This window comes from Hippopotamus amphibius, chromosome 12 (assembly GCF_030028045.1).
Source record: "Hippopotamus amphibius kiboko isolate mHipAmp2 chromosome 12, mHipAmp2.hap2, whole genome shotgun sequence".
Taxonomy (NCBI): Eukaryota; Metazoa; Chordata; class Mammalia; order Artiodactyla; family Hippopotamidae; genus Hippopotamus; species Hippopotamus amphibius.
Window position 1 is genome coordinate 70,679,536 of NC_080197.1, and position 20,847 is coordinate 70,700,382.

The window sequence follows — 20,847 nt, forward strand, 5'->3', positions numbered from 1 at the left end:
TATCATTTTTTTAATGTTCTCCTATTATACTTTTCCATCTCATGGTTTAGTATAAAACCATTTAATATGTGGGGAGCTGTTTTTAGTTATAGTCTGATTATTTTAGAAGTATCTTTTTTTATTCCTTTAGTTTTTGTACCCCTGAAGTAAGAGTGCAGATTTCAGTGTCGTACTTTCTTGAGAAGCGAGGTCAACCTCTTTTCAATTTATAAGTGTTTAATTCTTATGGAGGTAATCTCTAGATATTTATTGAAACATTTTATAATATTGGACCCTGACCTAATTCTTGTTTGATTTTTGCCATTTAACTGGGTGACTTTGGATAATTCACATAATCTCTGGTCTTTGTATTTTGGCCAATAATGTCATTTGAACCAGATGATCTTTAGGTTCCTTCCAGTTATAACATTTTCTGATGTTTTTTATACTAACTGCTTATTGTAGGTTAAGAACAAGTAAAACATCTTGTCTGAGAGAGTTGCTAAAGGGGAATCTGTATTGCAGATGACATGCCTGTTTGCTTTTTTTCTTTAAATTTTTCCTTATTTATCATACCTTTAATTCCTATCACCTAAAGAAAACTTACCTGTTGGGGGGTTCAGTATCTTTAGTAACTCAGTTTTACTGATAGCAGCTTCTGGTACATTATTCATTTAGATTTAGCATTGACCTGTATGCAGGTTCCTCCGTTATTAACATGCATGGTGGGTTTAAATAAATGTTGAAAGCTGTTGTTTGAAGCTTGCCAAACATGTAAATGTCAATGGAGTCCATGTAAAACATTATTTTTCAGGAGGTTATTTCCCTGTGGCTGGGAAACTGTTATACTTTCAAAGAGGTCAGATTTTATTTTTATTGTTTTTAGAAGATTTGGAAAGGGTAAACAGTCATATAATGGCAAGGACCACAGTTTTGGGACTTCTTGGGAGGTAATTTGCAAAACATTGAGCAGTGTTAACAGTGACAAGTATTTTAACTTCTTGTTTCAACTTAAGTTATTATCAGCTATTTAAGAATTCTCTGTAATGGTCATTCTTGAAGTTATCCATGATAAGCAAAGGATTCTCCTTCAGTTTTTTTTTTCCACTTTAAGTGTACTTTACAGTTTTAAAATATTGAGAATGTTGTAATGCAGGCCCTGTAATTTTTTTGTTGAACTCTTAATAGATTTCCCAAATTCTCCATTCATTGAACTATGATTTGTTTTTTCGTAGCTTCGATCTGAAATAATAATCTGAGGGAAGGAGTTAGAATCCCTTTTATTGTGCTGAGATTTTCAATAGACTAGTGTTTTGTTATTTCATATATAATTTTGAGCTTCTGAAATCTGTCAGGCTTGTAGAGTTTGTAAGTAGGACTGAAATTTGAGGCTTTATGCTATTAGTATAGCCCCTGTTCAGAGTTTTTTTTGTTGTTGTTCATTTTGTTTTGATTTTGAATTGATATATGACTTGCTTTTTATGTCTGCTTGAGATTTATAATACCACTTTTGTGTTTTAGTTACAGTGTTATTCTTAAAATATGGAAAAAAACCCTCCAAACCCTTCTGTGCCACAGTAGATTTCATTAGTTTACAGATAGTAAGCAGTGTTTCACGGGTTTTCAAAGTGTTGTTGTCTTTGGGAAAAAATCCATGTTCAGATGGTTTCGACGTTATGAGATGGTTTCTAGATAGTGCCATATATGCAAACATTTGTTCTTTCTGTCCCAGATTTCTCTTCCCAGAATTCAGCAGTGCTTGGTGCTTTCTGTTTAGTGAGCTTCTTTTATTTACCAAAGGTCATAGGACTTTCTGTTTACAGAGAAAACAATGGAATTCAAGTTTCCTGATTCCTAATACAGTACTTATTGTGTTGAGTTCTGCTGCCTCTTTTTTAGTCCGTTGATTTTGAAATAATTTCAGACTTCAGCAAAAAATTTGCAGGAGTAATAAAACTTTCACCCAAGTTCATTTTACATACTTAATAGAATAATGGTCAACACCAGGAAATTAGCACTGATACCATTTCCATTATTGTTATTATATTAATATATTAAGTGGAATTCTCCCATAAGGAAGAGGTGTCCCCCTCCTATTTATTCAATTATTCATATATATGTATACACATTTATATATGTATATATATATGAACCCATGGATGTTCAGTTTATTCTGCAGGTTATATTCCATTATCATGTCGTTGCGAAAATTGTCCTAGAATTGGCATTAGGGGCACCTTCAAGGTGATCCTGTGTCCTTTTCACATGCCTCCATTTTGTTTTTTTTAATTGTAGTGAAAAACATTCCATAAAATCTACCATCTTAACCATTTTTAAGTGTACAGTGGTGCTAATTTTATGGGCATTGTTCTGCAAGAGCTCTAGAACTTTTTCAGCTTGCAGAATGGAATCTCCATTCCTATTGGACAACTCTTTCCCCACCAACCCCTGGCAGCTACCATTTTACCTTCTAAGAGTTAGATTACTTTAGATACCTCATATAAGTGGAATCATGCAGTATTATCTTTTTGTGACTGGCTTTATTTTACTTAGCATAATGTCCTCAAGGTTCATCCGTATTATGGCATGTGACAGGATTCCTGTCTTTTTTTAGACTGAATAATATTGCATTGTATATATATACCACATTTTATCTTTTCATCTGTTGACGGACATTTAAGTTGGCTATTTTGAATACTGCTGCAATGAACGTGAGTGTGCAGATATCTCTTTGGGATCCTGTTTTCAATTCTTTTGGATATGTAGCAGAAGTAAGATTGCTGGGTCATATGGTAGTTTAATTTTAATTTTGTAAGGCGCTCCTGTCATTTTTAAAACACTTTTTGGAACAACAGTATATTCCAGCTTTCTGTTATTTCCCATGCCAGGGAGTCATGGTTCTTTTTAGTGGAGAATAGTATTTAAAAACCAATATGTGGGCGTAAGGTGTGTTCATTGGTACTAGAGTAATTTGCCTTAATACTAAGATATTAGAGTTGATTTTTTTTTCCTACTAAGACTACAAATAGAATGTACTTTAGTTGTGCTTGAAAAGAATGAGAGGAAAGGGAACAGTTTTCCCTTGTTAGTTTGCTAATATTTCTCCCATTAGGGTTTACTAAAGGCTCCAGGACAGCAGGGTTCTTGGAAGTGTCCCGTGAAGCAGTTGAGTAAATTGACTAAGGTGGTATTGGTTTTCATCATAATAATTCAGCTGCAAATCTGTTCTCAATTTTATAGTTTTCCTGAGTAATTCAGGTTTTAGAATGCTTTGGTCACAGTAATAATTCATAGCTCTATCTGTAAAAGAGCATAGTAACTGCAAATGTTTAATATTCTAAGCAGAACTCCTTGAAAACATATAAAACTACCTAGTGCAACTGTGATACTTTCTCCTTCCATATTAAAAGTCACTTGTATTTACTCAGACATAATATGTCTTGAAGTAGGTTAAAAGGCTTTGAATGCAGCAACAAATTTGTCCTTACTGCTCTCTTAAACAGGTGCATGGCATCCCTTTACTTCCCCTACTGGGGACAAAGCATTTATCTTTATTTCTCACCCCAGTGAGATTCTGCATGACTGAAAGTTTTTTTCCATCAATATATATTGTTTTCAAAAATGCCATTTCTGTGAAATTATACCCTATGAAGTATATGAATCAGCCCCCAATGATAATGATACCTATTTGTCTCTCATATATGTATAAACTTCTAATTCACTACTTGTTTTAGATAGTGGCTGGACCATTATAAGAGGAATGGTTCATTTGACTCTTTTTTGGAACTTGATAGCATTCCCAATTCATTTTATGATGGGTGCCTGGTTATCCTGTTGTCATCTGTTTCTTGAATGTGTCCAGTCAAGTGAAGTTGCATAGCAGTAACTTTGGTAGTAAACTGGCTGCATTCCAAGATTTCATGGGTAATCATGTCTTAACATTTAATGGGCTGATGAAACTGCTCAAAAAAAACCGGATGTGATGTCTACAGAAGGTTTGCCGTTACCTCCTCCCTGTGAAGATAATGTTCTGGTTAACCCACATCTGTTTCTTGTTGTAGCCCGTATTCTCAGTGTGGTTTGCAATATTTGGGAATGCCTCAGAATGTTAAATCCATACCACAATGTGGTTGAAGCAGCTGTAACCATTGAAGACTCTGGTTCAGATTTGGAGGTAGATATTAGAAGTGACAGAAGCCTAATTTCAGCTTAATTAAACCTCTCTGAGGTAATACGGTGAAGCACACCCTCAAGAGTTGCCAGAAGATTTAATTAGTGTTGGCTCAACTTTTAAAGCATAAGGGTAATCTTTTGGAATAGCCTAAAATGGTGCATTTGTTCTGGGTTAGAATGTACATGCAGGCTTTTACCAGGATTTGGGTTATTATTTTAAACATAAAGGGGCTTAAAACTGTATTTACAAACCTAGTAACCTGTCCAAAACTGTTACCATTGGCTACGAGAAATGTAATAGTAACTTTCTTTGAGGCACAGCTTCTGCCCAGTAGAGAGAGATTGTGTGTCTGATAAAAGAGAAGCATTTAGGGCAGAAGCCAATTTTCTAAGAAGTGTCAACTCTGCAAAGGCAATAGAAGGAAACAAGTTTCAGAAAGTAATCATTAGACTCTGTATAAAGGGAAATATGTAGTTCTTTAGATGTAAAGTCTCACAATCAGATTTTGTTTAAGCTTTTGATGCTTTAATCTCTTCAGAGGATTCTTATAAATTGCTTCCTACATCATATCAACAACAAAAATGATAACAGCATTTATTACTAACAACTGTTATTATTATTTATTATTATTCAAGCCCTTGGACTTTTCCCTTATCATTCCCCCCCCCCCCCCTTTTTTTTTTAAATTATGGAAAGTTTCAGGCATACAGAGTAAAGATACTCAGGAACCACCTGGCTTCAACCATTATCTGTCAATTGAGAATGCTCTTAAGGGGAGAGCCAATGAGATAGATAAGAATTTTCTTATTAATATAAATGTGGTTTTAATACTTTTATTTTGAGATAACCTAAAAGAAAGAATCAGGCCTTCGTCCTTACTCTTAGAAATCTCAAGCTAGTACCTTGACATGTAAACTTGCAAGTGTGATAAAAGTTGAAAAAAGTAGAGTTTTATTAATTCCTTTCATGAGAAATCATTTTTTGAAGTAATTTTAACCCATATTAGAATTAAGTATAGTATAGCTGGGGAGGGAGGAAAGACCAAATGGAAGACATTTGTTTGTGGCTTTACTGAGCCTGATGAGTCTAGGGCAGCCCTGAAGGTGGCAGGTTTGAGAGGGGACAGAGATCTAACTTAAAACAGGAGTAAATTAATTTTGTTGTGGGCTGTATAGTCACCACCATGAAATTCTGATCCTGCACAGTCCACTCTGGTTAGCCAGTAGCCACATATGGCTATGGAGCACCTAAAATGTGGCTACTGTGAATTGAGATGCATGAAGTGTGAAACGCATACTAAGAAGACCTAGTATGAAAAAACATAATATCTCATTAATAAATTTTTAAAGATGGATTACATGTTGAAATGAAATATTTTGGATATATATGAATAGATTAAATATTTTATCAAAATTACTTTTACTTGTTTTTAAAAAACTTCAAAAAATCTGGCTCCTAGAAAATTTTAAATTCACACACAACTCATACTGCTTTTGAACAGCACTGTTCTAGACCGAACCGTGTTGTGAAAAGCTACAACAATCAAGAATGGGAAGATAGGAAATTAAGGGAAGCAGTGTGCTTACAAAATTACATTTAAAGTATCTTTAGCATATCATAATTACATTGTTTGATTTGGAATAGATGTGATATATCTAGCTTTAGTGTGCATTTTATTTACTCTACTCCCCCCTCCTCCCCCCCCCCAAAAAAAGACTTTTAGTTTTTGCCTTTGAAGTGAGAGAACATGGAGTACCTAGCTGGAAGGGACTAATACTCTAGTGTGCAAAGCTGCAGAATCCTTAGCTGTGGTTTTAGGGAACTATATTTGAGTTCTTGGACTCTGTGCTATTTTAAAGATCTTCTTAAGACCTTCATTATAATTTGTTGTTGTTTTGCCTGATGTTGCTAAAAATTACCTGTCTTTTTAACATGTCCTTTGCTTGTTTTTCTTCTTCCTGAGACCCTGGCATGCACTTAGAGCAGCATTAACACTGATCCAACCTTCAGTTTTGTCAGGGGACCAGAGTGAAGATCAGCAAAGCATTCGTAACGTACAATCCTTTGTGTGCAGTTCTGAAATCCAAAAAGCTCTTGAAACAGAAAGTTATTTTTATTAATTCAGTTAGTGAAGTGTCTGACTTGAGGCAGTGTAAGACTAATTGTAGTCTCTATTTATCCCCTTTTGTGGGAATATATATGTTTTGCTGCAAAAAATATCATGTTTGGCAATGAATTGCTGCCCTGGACTCAGCTAGAAGTGATGTGCTACATGCATTGTGTTAGCCTGTCTATATTTTTTAAAAAAGCCCAAATTCTAGAATAGAGCTAGCCCCAAGATTTTCAGAAAAGGGATTTTGGACCTCTATTATCTTCCCATAGAAATTGAAAATATTTTGTTAACCATAATTCTGTATTTAAGATATTTATCTTTAGCACAGTCTGGACACAGTGATAGAGGTAAGTGAGGTCTTCCTGAAAAACAGCTTTGTTTTGTCACTCTCCCTAAAGTGCTTTCAGAAGTTTCTTGTTTTCTGTAGTTTTTCTTGTCAGGAATTTCATACCTGCTGTAGGGTGGTATCTGCCTGATACTGTCTCTTTGTATTCTTTGTACCTCAGAGCGTTTCCTTCAGTCAGTAAACAAGACATCCTTGACTGTGTCTTAACATGTGTTACTTCTTTTATTCTGGAAAATCATTTTCTCTTTTTCTTTGTCAAAATTCTTCTGATCCTTGATGGTGGATTTGAACTCCTTCCTAAAGTTTTTCCTGATTAGCTGTAGGCCAGAGAAAGGTGTTTTAATGTAAATATAGTTTATCTCCTCAACTAAATTGTAATCCCTTAGCTAGAAGAGGCCTGTTGTAAACTTCTTAGCATTCATCATGTTTTTCATGTGATTTGCATTTGGTAGATATGTTTATCAGTGTTGTTTGATTGGCAGGGGTAGTAGAGTGAGAGTCTGGTAGAGCAGCAAAAGTATATTCTAATCAGGTTGTCAAACTGCTCCTTTTTGTTTACTGTTTTAGTTACTGAGCATATAAGTAGCATAAGCAAACAATAAAAATGGGTTTTGGAGATGGGAATAAGGCTGCAGCCTTGCAGTTTTCCGCTAGTTGCCAGGATACAGAAAAGTCTGTGTTGCTTTTATTCAGTTTAAAAGTGTGTGGTGGTTTGGTCTTTTATTTCCACATAATCCTTTTTATATTTATGTATTAATTTTTATTTTGAAGCACTATATTTTACTAAACTAATTAAATATAGCCATTTAAGTATAGCTGTTTACTTTTAGGCACTAAAGCATTTTACTAAAACAATAAAGGGCAAGAAACAGCATTTACTGAGCATCTACTACACATCTGATGTGCTATATAAGTAAACATTCTTTTCTTTAATCATTAAATAAGTCAGTGTGCCGTAAGTGCTCTCTCCCTATTTTACATGGGAGAAACTGCCTTAAAGATATCTAGTGAGTAATAGAGCTTATATTTAAAACCCAAATCTAATTCTGCCAGAATATTGTTTGCTAATCATAAGAGATTTTTTGTTTTGTTTTGTCTTGGCTGCGCCACGCGACATACAGCATCTTAGTTCTCCGAAGGGATCAAACCTGTGCCCTCTGCAGTGGATAACCACTGGACTGCCAGGGAACTCCCCCATACATAAGAGATTTTTAGAGAGCAAGAAGAATGAAGAATAAATGCTAAATAGAAGACGCTGAGTTGTGTGTATCAGAAAGATGTTTCGGAATTATCTTTTTGTTATTTTTCTCACTGTGATTTTCAGTTTCATTCTTTGCCCATTATCTGAATGCATACTTAATCAGCTATCTTCTATTTAAGTTGTTAATTTATCAAAATGAGCAAACAAGAATGTTGCAGGACACATAACTGAAAGAAGAGAGTTGGTTGATCCTGTAATATTTTTGAAGTAGAAATTTGGATTTTATTTTTAAAAAGTTCAGTATTAGGTCAAGTACTGTATGCTTTTAGATCAGCAAATAAATTTTAAAAGGAAGGCCAGTATTTGAGCATAGTAATCAGCAAAATTAGTGTTAATTTATTAAACATAAGATAATGATTAAGATAATACTGAAACTAGGAATAAAATAAAAATAGACGTGTTTTATTATACCATACACTTGTAAGAAAGTATTGCTTTAGAGTTCTATAATACAGAATATTTAGCACTCTGTGTTTAGATGCTCTCTGATAGGATGATGAACTCCTGCCCCTAATGGAGAAGATAGGTTTCCTGTTAAGTATCTGACATTTTAGATAAGGTAGCAGTACATTTTCTGGGAGATGCAGTTGGAAATACTGTAGTAGAGACTAATGAGACCTTAGACTAGAACTTCACATATTTGTAATTTTTCTGCGTAAGGTAAATAGTAAAGCCATAAGACTTGATGGGCTTGTTGAAGGGTGTTTTATAGACAGAGAACAACTCAGGAAATCTTGGAAAATATCCAGCCTGGTTTGAAAAAGGAAAGAGGAACCAGTGAAATGAAAAGATAGAAAGCAGTCCTTGTATAGAAAAAGAAGTAAGATCAGATTGTGCCATGAAAACCCATTGTGGAGTTTGTGAGTTAAAAAGAGGCAAAAGAGCATAAGAGCAGAGAAAAACAAGAAAGTAGTCACTGATCATTTTCAGTAGTTATTTCATCTGAGTTACAGATTGTCAGCCAGTTGTAGGGAGTGAAGGGAATGAATGGTAAGAGGTGGAGGCAGCGGTTACAGATCACATTCAAAAGGACATGGCAATAAAAGCAGAATCATTCAGCTTTTAAACAGTGTCTTTCTAAGATAGTGGAAATTGTGTTGTGTTAAAGGCAGAAAAGAAAGACCTCATGGAGAGGGGGAAATTGGAGATCCTGGGAAGGAAGAAAATATTATTGGGAGGAAGTTCTTTAAGGAGGATAGAGGAGGATACCAGAGAGGAGATAATCTCCATATTAGGGTGGAGGCAAAAGGACAGAGTTTTAAAATAAGCTTCTCATACCTAAAATAACGACTATTCTCAATTATGTTTAATAAAGGAAAGATTTTCACCGTGATTGGAGTTTCCAGGCAGTAGTAAAATGGGGCCAGAAATTCTTTCTTGGAGCTCTGTTTGTAGAAGGAATCAGGAATGTATCCATTCTCCAAAAGTAGGCGATAGTATGCATTTTTACATGGATTTAAAATTTGGGCCAAAATAACTTTTATTCATTCACATGGCTAAACTAGGATCTGAGGATAAGAACTGTTATATAATTTTTCATTTCCATTTTTAAGAAGGTTTCTTGAGTGTCTTAGGCCTTAGGAAACCTATCTCCTTTTAAAAATTATTTTTGAAATATTCATTGAATTCTTTGCCAGTCTCTTTAATAGTAGCTGTGAAAGATGTAAGTAGATAAATTAGGTTCCTACTATTCTAGAGATCACATTCTAGTTAGACACGTAAACAGATTATCAACTCTTTTTCTCTGCTTACTCATTTCACTCTTAAACACCAAAGTAATTTTAAGATAAACCGTAGACATCATAAAATATATCTAGGAATGGTCTGTTCCAAGAAAATATGAATGTAAAAAAATCTAAACTCATGTCTCAAATTAAGGAGAAATTATTAACTTTAAAAAGTAATGTTAAAAGTTGGAGTAGTATTTAATTCTTTTTAACTGTGTTCTTGACTTTTAAAAAACATTTTATTTAAATACAGATTTATGCAGTTGGCTTAATAGAAGTCCTGTTGTATCTGATACGAGCAGATGAACATTCAAATGATATAATCTCTCTTCCATCAAATGTTTATTGATATTTGCAAGTGAAGAAAAAGAATATAGCACAGTTTTGCGCAACTTTTAAGTGTTTTGTTTCCAAGGTTTGGCTGTTTTGAGAAGGTCAGCAAGTATTTTAAAATTTTTAGAGAGGAGAGAGAAAGATAATGTTTGTTTGTCATTCCATCTAGGCATCACAATATTGACTTACATGGAACATACTTTATGTATAAAAAATTAATACTTGCATAAGATTATGTCTGATACTTCTTTCTATGTGGGTGGGTGGCACGTGTTGGCATGTACATGTTTTTAGTAACAGCATAACATTTCTGAAGGCTGCTTTGCCTGGCACGCAGGCTACTTTAAGTGGTAGAAATGTTCTCATTTAGGTGCTTGGAAGTTAGTGCTTTAGAAGACTTCCTCTGACTTTTAGAACAGAAGATTAGTACATGTTTCTGCAATGTCAGAGATAGGTAAGACACCGTTGCCACTTCTAGGGAAATTGCTGATGTTTATAATGAAAGTGTCAGATTGAATTTAATGATGTTGCTATAGGATAGCTGGAAAGAGTTGATACATGCTAGTTACTTGAAACTTAGTTGCAGAGAGGGTATCTAGAGTGTCATAAGCTTCTAATAGTTTTCTGATTATGACTTTAGGGGACTGAGAGATTTATTGAGAACAGCTTTATGAGTATTTAAAAAAATTTTTTTTAAACAAAAACAATGAAATAAAAAATATACTAAGTAGGAGTCCTAAAAAAGAGATCAACTCTGTTTATAAGCTGTGTGACCTTATTTGAGTCTCATTTTCCTTAGATGTAAAAAAGGCAAAACTCTCAGGATAAAATAAAATATGTTGTAAAATAAAATATGTAATAAAATAATGTGTGCAAAGGTACACTGTAATTTGAAAACAGATGTGCAGGCAAACTTAAGGTGATAATATTATACTTTTAATTTTTTCATAGCCATTAAATAGAAGAGATGCATACTAAATCTAATGTTGCCAGAGTTTTTAGAAGGAAGGTAATAAGAGAATGCAGAAATAGAGGTAAAAAATGAGCCTACATTGAGTCTTTGAAATCATTCTCATTAAATCAGCATGTTGTCATTTTTTGTGAAAGCATTGTAATAGGAATAATGAAGATGACACTTTTGGATTTGGGTATAGGCACAGTTGTTACATACATTTGAAGAATAAGTACACATCTTTTCCTCTTCCTTCTCTTTAAACTTAAACTTGAAGGTTATGAATACTGATGGGACTGGGAGACGAGTGCTAGTGGAAGACAAAATTCCCCACATATTTGGGTTTACTTTGTTGGGTGACTATGTTTACTGGACTGACTGGCAGAGACGTAGCATCGAAAGAGTACACAAGCGAAGCGCAGAGCGGGAAATCATCATAGATCAGCTCCCTGACCTCATGGGCCTGAAGGCCACAAATGTTCATCGAATCATGGGTAAGTAATTCCACAGTTCTCCTAGAGATTGAACCAGGAATGAGAAAAGATGGAGATAGTCAGCAGCTTGTAAAGTCAGCAGTGTAAATTGTTGATGTTTTGAGGGAATATAGAAATCATCTGTTATATGTCTTTTTTAACAAGAAATGGACCTTTTTTTAAAATAGAAATTATTTAATTTGTTGAAGCTCACAAAGTAAATAAATTCTTTGTGGTACAAGTACATTTTTCTCAAAATCTGTTGCCTTTTACATTATATCCCATGATGTCTTATAGTGGCTCAGTCAAGGAAGACAATGAACAGCTTTTAGACAATTATCTTCTCTCCCAGGGATTATCATTCCATTCCCTTCCACCTCGCTACTGTCAAACCCTAAATATAAGAACCAGAAAAATTAATGTCCCAGGGAGAAATACTCCAAATCACTTTCTTATTCCGGGTCCTGAAACTTCCAAACATATTTTCATCATATCATGAAGTTCAGTGATATTTGGGGATGACCTAGTACTGGGCACCATGTAGATGGTCCATGCATAGTTTTTGAATCGAGAACTTTCTTTTAAGTTGTTTACTCAGAAACAAATCAGAACTTAAGTTATCAGATTGATTGTCAGGAATGGACCTTTTAAATGTTGGCTTAGTGTTCTGGCTACATAGTTTGAATTGAAGGGCTAAACTTAACACACACCCCTCTCCTTTAAAAGAATTTCTACTGTATGAATAATGCAGTTTACTTAAAGCTTGCTATGGGTGCAAAAGAAAGTATTTTTGTCATACTTCTATTCTCAGTTGATCAGCACAGGAGTTTTGATCTGCTCTGTTTTCAGCCTGGTCCAGTTCATTACTCCTTAGGCAGCCTGGTAGTCCTTGGCTCCTGGGAGGTCACCATACTGATGCCAACTTAGTCAGACACCCAATCAGCATAGTGCAGTACAGATCAGAACTTCTGGGCTCAAGCCATCCTGCTTCAGCCTCCCAAGTAGCTGGGACTATAGGCCTGCACCACTGTGCCTGGCCTTTTATTCCCTGTTAATCCTCATAGTGCTTGTTTGAGAGATTAGAACTGAAACTCTAGATTTGGGAGCAAATATAATCCTGGGTCTTTGTGAAACAAATGCTTAGTCATTTTAAATTGAAAATGTGTTGATTATGTCAATGTGTGTGCCCTTCTGTCTGCTTTATAATTTTAGGTTCCAACCCCTGTGCTGAGGAGAATGGGGGATGTAGCCATCTCTGCCTCTATAGGCCTCAGGGCCTTCGCTGTGCTTGCCCCATTGGCTTTGAACTCATCAGTGACATGAAGACCTGCATTGTTCCAGAGGCTTTCCTTTTGTTTTCACGGAGAGCAGATATCAGGAGAATTTCTTTGGAAACTAACAATAATAATGTGGCCATCCCGCTAACTGGTGTCAAAGAAGCTTCTGCTTTGGATTTTGATGTAACAGACAACCGAATTTACTGGACTGACATATCGCTCAAGGTTAGCAAAAGAATTGGAGTATTAAAACTGGGGGCTAAAAGTGAGAGTGTCTAGAATTTTTGAGACTTCGTGCTATTATCAGCTTCCCTCATTACTTAGTAGACAGACTTCAACAAAAACACATTTTTTGTTTTTCTAAACACTTAACTTTTTAAAGGAAGTCAAGGGAAAGGCTCATTCAGTATTTTAATAAGTATCTTTTAGTGCAGGATACTTTACTTGAGTGTTCTAAATCTGTAAGACATAATCTTCCTCTCCTTTGTTCTGTTTGAAGATAATGAGTGACATTTTCTTCAGTTAGAGAGTAAGCAATTGTATGCTTCACATAAATGACTTATAGAGACTTGACTTTTAATTTATTAAAAAAAAGTTTTTGGCACCTGACTGAGGTAGAAAATGCCCATTATGAGTTATAGCATACCTTTTTTTTCCTCCCCCTAGAATAAATATTGAAAAGCATACTGAGTCAATAAGGAGGAGCTCTTAACCAAAAAACCTGGAGAATAAGCTTTCCATCTTCCTGGTTGTTTTGGACTTTTTATAGATAACTTGTGAAAAAATTTTGTCTCATATGCAAAAATCATGGAATGTTGGAGCCAGAGTTGGATTCTTGTTTCTTTCTTTTTTTTTTTTTTTAATTTTTTACAATAAACTGCATATATTTAGAGTGTACAATTTGGTATCCCAATCTCCCAATTCATCCCCCCCCAACCCTCCCCGCTTTCCCCACTTGGTGTCCATATGTTTGTTCTCTACATCTGTGTCTCTATTTCTGCCCTGAAAACCGGTTGATTTGTACCATTTTTCTATAGTCCACATATATGTGTTAATACACGATATTTGTTTTTCTCTTTCTGACTCACTTCACTCTGTATGACAGTCTCTAGGTCTATCCATGTCTCTAAAAATGTCCCACTTTCATTGCTTTTTACAGCTGAGTAATATTCCATTGTATGTATGTACCACATCTTCTCTATCCATTCATCTGTTGATGGACATTTAGGTTGCTTCCATGTCCTGGCTATTGTAAATAGTGCTGCAATGAACATTGGAGTGCGTGTGTCTTTTTGAATTATGGTGTTCTCTGGGTATATGCCCAGTCGTGGGATTGCTGGGTCATATGGTAACTCTATTTTTAGTTTTTTCAAGGAACCTCCATACTGTTCTCCATAGTGGCTGTATCAGTTTACATTCCCACCAGCAATGCAAGAGCGTTCGCTTTTCTCCACACCCTCTCTAGCATTTACTGTTTGTAGATTTTCTGATGATGCCCGTTCTAACCAGTGTGAGGTGATACCTCATTGTCGTTTTGATTTGCATTTCTCTAATAATTAGTGATGTTGAGCAGCTGTTCATGTGCCTCTTGGCCATCTGTATGTCTTCTTTGGAGAAATGCCTATTTAGGTCTTCTGCCCATTTTTTGATTGGGTTGTTTGTTTTTTTGATATTGAGCTGGATGAACTGTTTATATATTTTGGAGATTAATCCTTTGTCTGTTGATTCGTTTGCAAATATTTTCTCCCATTCTGAAGGTTGTCTTTTCGTCTTGCTTATAGTTTCCTTTGCTGTGAAGAAGCTTTTAAGTTTCATTAGGTCCCACTTATTTATTTTTGTTTTTATTTCCATTATTCTAGGGGGTAGATCAAAAAAGATCTTGCTGTTATTTACGTCGAAGAGTGTTCTTCCTATGTTTTCCTCTAGGAGTTTTATAGTATCTGGCCTTACATGTAGGTCTTTAATCCATTTTGAGTTTATTTTTGTGTATGGTGTTAGGAAGTGTTCTGATTTCATTCTTTTACATGTAGCTGTCCAGTTTTCCCAGAACCACTTATTGAAGAGGCTGCCTTTTCCCCATTGTATATCCTTGCCTCTTTTGTCATAGATTAGTTGACTGTAGCTTATCTCTGGGCTTTCTATCCTGTTCCATTGATCTATATTTCTGTTTTTGTGCTGGTACCATACTGTCTTGATCACTGTAGCCTTGTGGTATAGCCTGAAGTCAGGAAGCCTGATTCCACCAACTCCGTCTTTCCTTCTCAAGATTGCTTTGGCTATTCGGGGTCTTTTGTGTCTACATACAAATCATAAAATTTCTTGTTCTAGTTCTGTGAAAAATGCCATTGGTAATTTGATCAGGATTGCATTGAATCTGTAAATTGCTTTGGGTAGTATAGTCATTTTCACAGTATTTATTCTTCCAATCCAAGAACATGGTATGTCCCTCCATCTGTTTGTGTCATCTTTGATTTCTTTCATTCGTGTCTTATAGTTTTCTGAGTACAGGTCTTTTACCTCCTTGGTTAGGTTTATTCCTAGGTATTTGACTCTTTTTGTTGCAGTGGTGAATGGGATTGTTTCCTTAATTTCTCTTTCTGATCTTTCATTGTTGGTGTGTAGAAATGCAAGAGATTTCTGTGCATTAATTTTGTATCCTGCAACTTTACCAAATTCATTGATTAGCTCAAGTAGTTTTCTGGTGGCATCTTTAGGATTTTCGATGTATAGTATCATGTCATCTGCAAACAGTGACAGTTTTACTTCTTTTCCAATTTGGATTCCTTTTCTTTTTCTTCTCTGACTGCTGTGGCAAGGGCATCCAAAACTATGTTGAATAGTAGTGGCGAGGGTGCACATCCTTGTCTTGTTTCTGATCTTAGAGGGAATGCTTGCAGTTTTTCACCATTGAGAATGATGTTTGCTGTGGGTTTGTCATATCTGGCCTTTATTAATGGTGAGGTAGATTCCCTCTATGCCCACCTGCTGGAGAGTTTTTGTCCTAAATGGGTGTTGAATTTTGTCAAAAGCCTTTTCTGCATCTATTGAGATGATCATGTGGTTTTTATCCTTCAGTTTGTTAATACAGTGTATCACATTGATTGATTTGCGTATATTGAAGAATCCTTGCATTCCAGGGATAAACCCCACTTGATCATGGTGTATGATCCTTTTAATGTGTTGTTGGATTCTGTTGGCTAGTATTTTGTTGAGGATTTTTGCATCTAAATTCATCAGTGATATTGGTCTGTAGTTTTCTTTTTTTGTAGTATCTTTGTCTGGTTTTGGTATCAGGGTGCTGGTGGCTTCATAAAATGAGTTTGGGAGTGTTCCGTCCTGTGAAACTTTTTGGAAGAGTTTGAGAAGGATGGGTGTTAGCTCTTCTCTAAATGTTTGATAAAATTCACCTGTGAATTCATCTGGTCCTGGACTTTTGTTTGTTGGAAGATTTTTAATCACAGTTTCAATTTCATTACTTGTGATTGGTCTGTTCATACTTTCTGTGTCTTCCTGATTCAGTCTTGGAAGGTTATACCTCTCGAAGAATCTGTCCATTTCATCCAGGTTTTCCTTTTTTTGGCATATAGTTGCTTGTAGTAATCTCTTATGGTGCTTTTTATTTCTGCTGTGTCTGTTCTAACTTCTCCTGTTTCATTTCTAATTTTATTGATTTGAGTCCTCTCCCTCTTTTTCTTGATGAGTCTTGCTAGAGGTTTATCAATTTTATTTATCTCCTCAAAGAAGCAGCTTTTAGTTTTATTATTTTTGCTCTTGTTTTCTTTGTTTCTATTTCATTTATTTCTGCTCTGATCTTTATGATTTCTCTCCTTCTACTCACTTTGGGTTTTGTTTGCTCTTCTTTCTCTAGTTTCTTTAAGTGTAAGGTTAGATTGTTTATTTGGGATTTTTCTTGTTTCTTGAGGTAGGATTGTATTGCTATAAACTTCCCTCTTAGAACTGCCTTTGCTGCATCCCATAGGTGGTGGATCATTGTGGTTTCATTGTCATTTGTCTCTAGGTATTTTTTGATTTCCTCTTTGATTCCTTCACTGATCTGTTGGTTATTCAGTAGTGTATTGTTTAGCCTCCATGTGTTTATGTTTTTTACAGTTTTCTTCCCTGTACTTGATTTCTAATCTCACAGAGTTGTGATCAGAAAAGATGCTTGATATGATTTCAGTTTTCTTGAATTTACCAAGGCTTGATTTATGACCCAAAATGTGATCTGTCCCGGAGAATGTTCCATGTGCACTTGAGAAGAATGTGTAATCTGCTGTTTTTGGATGTAATGTCCTATAGACATCTATTAAATCCAGCTGATTGATTGTGTCATTTAAAGCTTGTGTTTTCTGTGTGGATGATCTGTCCACTGATGTAAGTGGGGTGTTAAAGTCCCCCACTATGATTGTGTTACTGTTGATTTCCTCTTTCATAGTTGTTAGCACTTGCCTTATGTATTGAGGTGCTCCTATATTGGGTGCATATATATTTATAATTGTTATCTCTTCTTCTTGGATTGATCCCTCGATCTTTATGTAGTGTCCTTTCTTGTCTCTTGTAACATTTTTTATTTTAAAGTCTATTTTATCTGATGTGAGTATCGCTACTCCAGCTTTCTTTGGATTTCCATTTGCATGGAATATCTTTTTCCATTCCCTCACTTTCAGTCTGTATGTGTCCTAGGTCTGAAGTGGGTCTCTTGTAGACAGCATATATATGGGTCTTGTTTTTGTATCCATTCAGCCAGTCTATGTCTTTTGGTTGGTGCATTTAGTCCATTTACATTCAAGGTAATTATTGATATGTATGTTCCTAGTACCATTTTCTTAATTGTTTTGTTTTTGTTTCTTTAGGTCCTTTTCTTCTCTTATGTTTCCCTCTTAGAGAAGTTCCTTTAGCATCTGTTGTAGGGCTGGTTTGGTGGTGCTGAATTCTCTTGGCTGTTGATTGTTTGTAAAGCTTTTGATTTCTCCGTCGAATCTGAGTGAGATCCTTGCTGGGTAGAGTATTATTGGTCGTAGGTTATTCCCTGTCATCACTTTAAATATATGGTGCCACTCTCTTCTGGCTTGCAGAGTTTCTGCTGAGAAATCAGTTGTTCACCCTATGGGAGTTCCCTTGTGTGTTATTTGTTGTTTTTCCCTTGTTGCTTTTAGTAACTTTTCTCTGTCTTTAATTTTTGTCAGTTTGACTACTATCTGTCTTGGCATGTTTCTCCTTGGGTTTATCCTGCCTGGGACTCTCTGCGCTTCCTGGACTTGGGTAGCTATTTCCTTTCCCATGTTAGGGAAGTTTTCAACTATAATCTCTTCCAGTATTTTCTCGGGTCCTTTCTCTCTCACTTTTCCTTCTGGGACCCCTATAATGTGAATGTTGGTGCGTTTAACGTTGTCCCAGAGGTCTCTTAGGCTGTCTTTAGTTCTTTTCATTCTTTTTTCTTTATTCTTTTCCTCATCAGTGATGATCACCATTCTGTCTTCCAGGTCACTTATTCGCCCTTCTGCCTCAGTTAATCTGCTGTTGGTTCCTTCTAGTGTATTTTTCATTTCAATTATTGGGTTGCATATCTCTGTTTGTTTGTTCTTTAAGTCTTCTAGGTCTTTGGTAAACTTTTCTTGCAACTTCTTGATCTTTGCATCCAGTCTTTTTTCAAAGTCTTGGGTCATCTTCACTATCATTATTCTGATTTCTTTTTCTGGAAGAATGCCTATCTCCTCTTCATTTAGTTGTTTTTCTGGGGTTTTATCTTGTCCCTTCATCTGATACAAAGTCTTTTGCCTTTTCATTTTCTCTTTCTGTGGTTGTGATTTTCAGTTCCACAGGATGAAATACTGCTGATACCACTTGATTCTGCTTTCTGCCCTCTTGTGGAGAAAGCTGTCTAGGAGGCTCGTGGGTGCTTCCTGATGGGAGGGACTGATGATGGGTAGGGCTGGATGGGCAGAGCTCAGTAAGACTTTAATCCGATTTGGTGGGTGAAGCTCAGTGACACTTTAATATGCTTGTCTGCCAGTGAGTGGGGCTGTGTTCCCACCCTGATGGTCTTTTTGCCTGAGGCGACCCAGCACTGGAGCTTACAGGCTCTTTTGTGGGGCTAATGTTGGACTCTGGAAGGGCTCACGCCAATGAGCACTTCTCAGAACCCCTGCTGCCAGTGCCCCTGTCTCCTCGGTGAGCCACAGCTGCCCCCCCACCTCCGCAGTCAACGCTCCAACACCAGCAGGTAGGTCTGGTTCAGTCTCCTATGGGGTCACTGCTCCTTCCCCCTGGGTCCTGGTGAGGACACTTTTTTGTGTGCCCTCCAAGAGTGGAGTCTCTGTTTTCCCCAGTCCTGTGGAGGTCCTGCAATCAAATCCCGCTGGCTTTCAAAGTCTGATCCTCTGGGGATTCCTCCTCCCATTGCTGGACCCCCAGGTTAGGAAGCCTGATGTGGGGCTCAGAACCCTCAGGACCTCTGCGGTATAACTGTTCTCCAGCTTGTGAGTCACCCAGCCAGCATTTATGGGATTTGATTTTAACGTGATTGCGCCCATCCTACTGTCTCATTGCGGCTTCTCCTTTGTCTCTGGATGTGGGGTGGTTTTTTTTGGTGAGTTCCAGTGTCTTTCTGTTGATGGTTGTTCAGCAGTTAGTTGTAATTCTGGTGCTCTTGCAAGAGGGAGTGAGCGCACGTCCTCCTACTCCACCATCTTCCATTCTCCAGAGTTGGATTCTAATGGTGTTCAGTAAAATCTGTTGCATGAGTAAATAAATGCAGTAAATAAGTGCTTTATCTTGGCTTTTATTGTGTGGGCTTCTAAGTTTCCTCATCTTGAAATAGAGATAATGTCTGTCTTTCAGAGCTGTTGTGAGGATTAAATGAGAAAATATATGTACCCTAAGTACTTAGGATAGTACTTGCCAAAAAGTAGCAGCCATCATTAATAGCTTGAATTATGACTGTTTTAATATTTAGGGGATTCAAAGCTACAGTGGTGATGATATGATAGTAGTCATAAGCATTTTGTAAGATACTGATGTAAGGTTGTTGAGATCTTCTTCCATTGACACAATGACGTGGCACTCTCTTAAGTACCTTCAGGAAGCTGACTAACACTTAAAAGTGTACAACATTCTAGTCCCATTTTTTTCATTTGATTACTAATATATTACTAATGACTAATACAAGAATAGTCATTCCACTGTTTACTAGAATAAATTTCTGGTCCTTAAGAATTGCAGAAATTTCTCCCTGAATTGGCAATGAAACTTGAGGTCACAGTTGCATTTATTAGAGATTGATGTCAATTTTTTTTTTTTTCCTGTGCTCATAAAATATGTGAATTGTATTGAGAAACCATGCCTCTGGCTCTTCTGGATCCTCCCACCCAACAAAAACCAAACTACGCATTCCTGCTAGATAGTATTTTGTACTTAAGCCCTGTGACTTTGTTGTTAACCTTATTTTTGCAGACCATCAGCAGAGCATTTATGAACGGCAGTGCACTGGAACACGTGGTAGAATTTGGCTTAGATTATCCAGAAGGCATGGCAGTAGACTGGCTTGGGAAGAACTTGTACTGGGCAGACACAGGAACAAATCGAATTGAGGTGTCAAAGTTGGACGGGCAGCACCGACAAGTTTTGGTGTGGAAAGACCTAGATAGTCCCAGAGCTCTTGCATTGGACCCCGCTGAAGGGTAAACAGCTTTTTGTTTGCATTCTTTGTGGCTACATTGCACGTGGCCTAGTTATAGTTTATGTTCTTGATGTCTTAAATAATGCTTATTAGGAATTTGACAAGTCAACCAGTTAATAATTATTAGTTAAATTATACTTTTGTCATTATTAACATTGAAGAAAGATTAATGAAATGGGTTAATAATTAAATATTAATGATCATATTTATATACTAAGTAGACATGCTTTTTAAAGGTGTCATCAAGTCTGTATTTGCTTGCACTCTCTCCCAAGTTATACCTGATTCCAAACCTGTGGAAGGAAATCCACTGAAATAATGTGTGCTAGGAAATAACTGCATTTTAAAAGCTCCATTTTAGAATGTTTGTGAGTTCAAAAATGGATAGTTAGTTTAGTATAAACTTGGAGAAACTTTGATATTAAACAGTGACCCTTCTGATAAACTATTTATTTACAGTGTGACATGTTTTTCAAGGGTACATGATCCTACTTACATGATTTAGCAAGTTTTAAAAAGCTAGCATCTAAGAGA

At 36.2% G+C, this 20,847-nt stretch overlaps 1 protein-coding gene across 2 annotated transcripts in view; it reads left to right on the top strand.

Annotated features, from left to right (window-relative positions):
- LRP6 (LDL receptor related protein 6) overlaps window positions 1-20,847 on the top strand; it is a 178,410-nt gene that overhangs the window by 111,403 nt on the left and 46,160 nt on the right. For both annotated transcript variants that reach the window (XM_057701078.1, XM_057701077.1), the window contains 3 exons: window positions 11,163-11,379; window positions 12,571-12,860; window positions 20,088-20,314. In XM_057701078.1, the coding sequence (XP_057557061.1) occupies window positions 11,163-11,379; window positions 12,571-12,860; window positions 20,088-20,314 (734 nt within the window). The remainder of the gene's footprint in view (window positions 1-11,162; window positions 11,380-12,570; window positions 12,861-20,087; window positions 20,315-20,847) is intronic.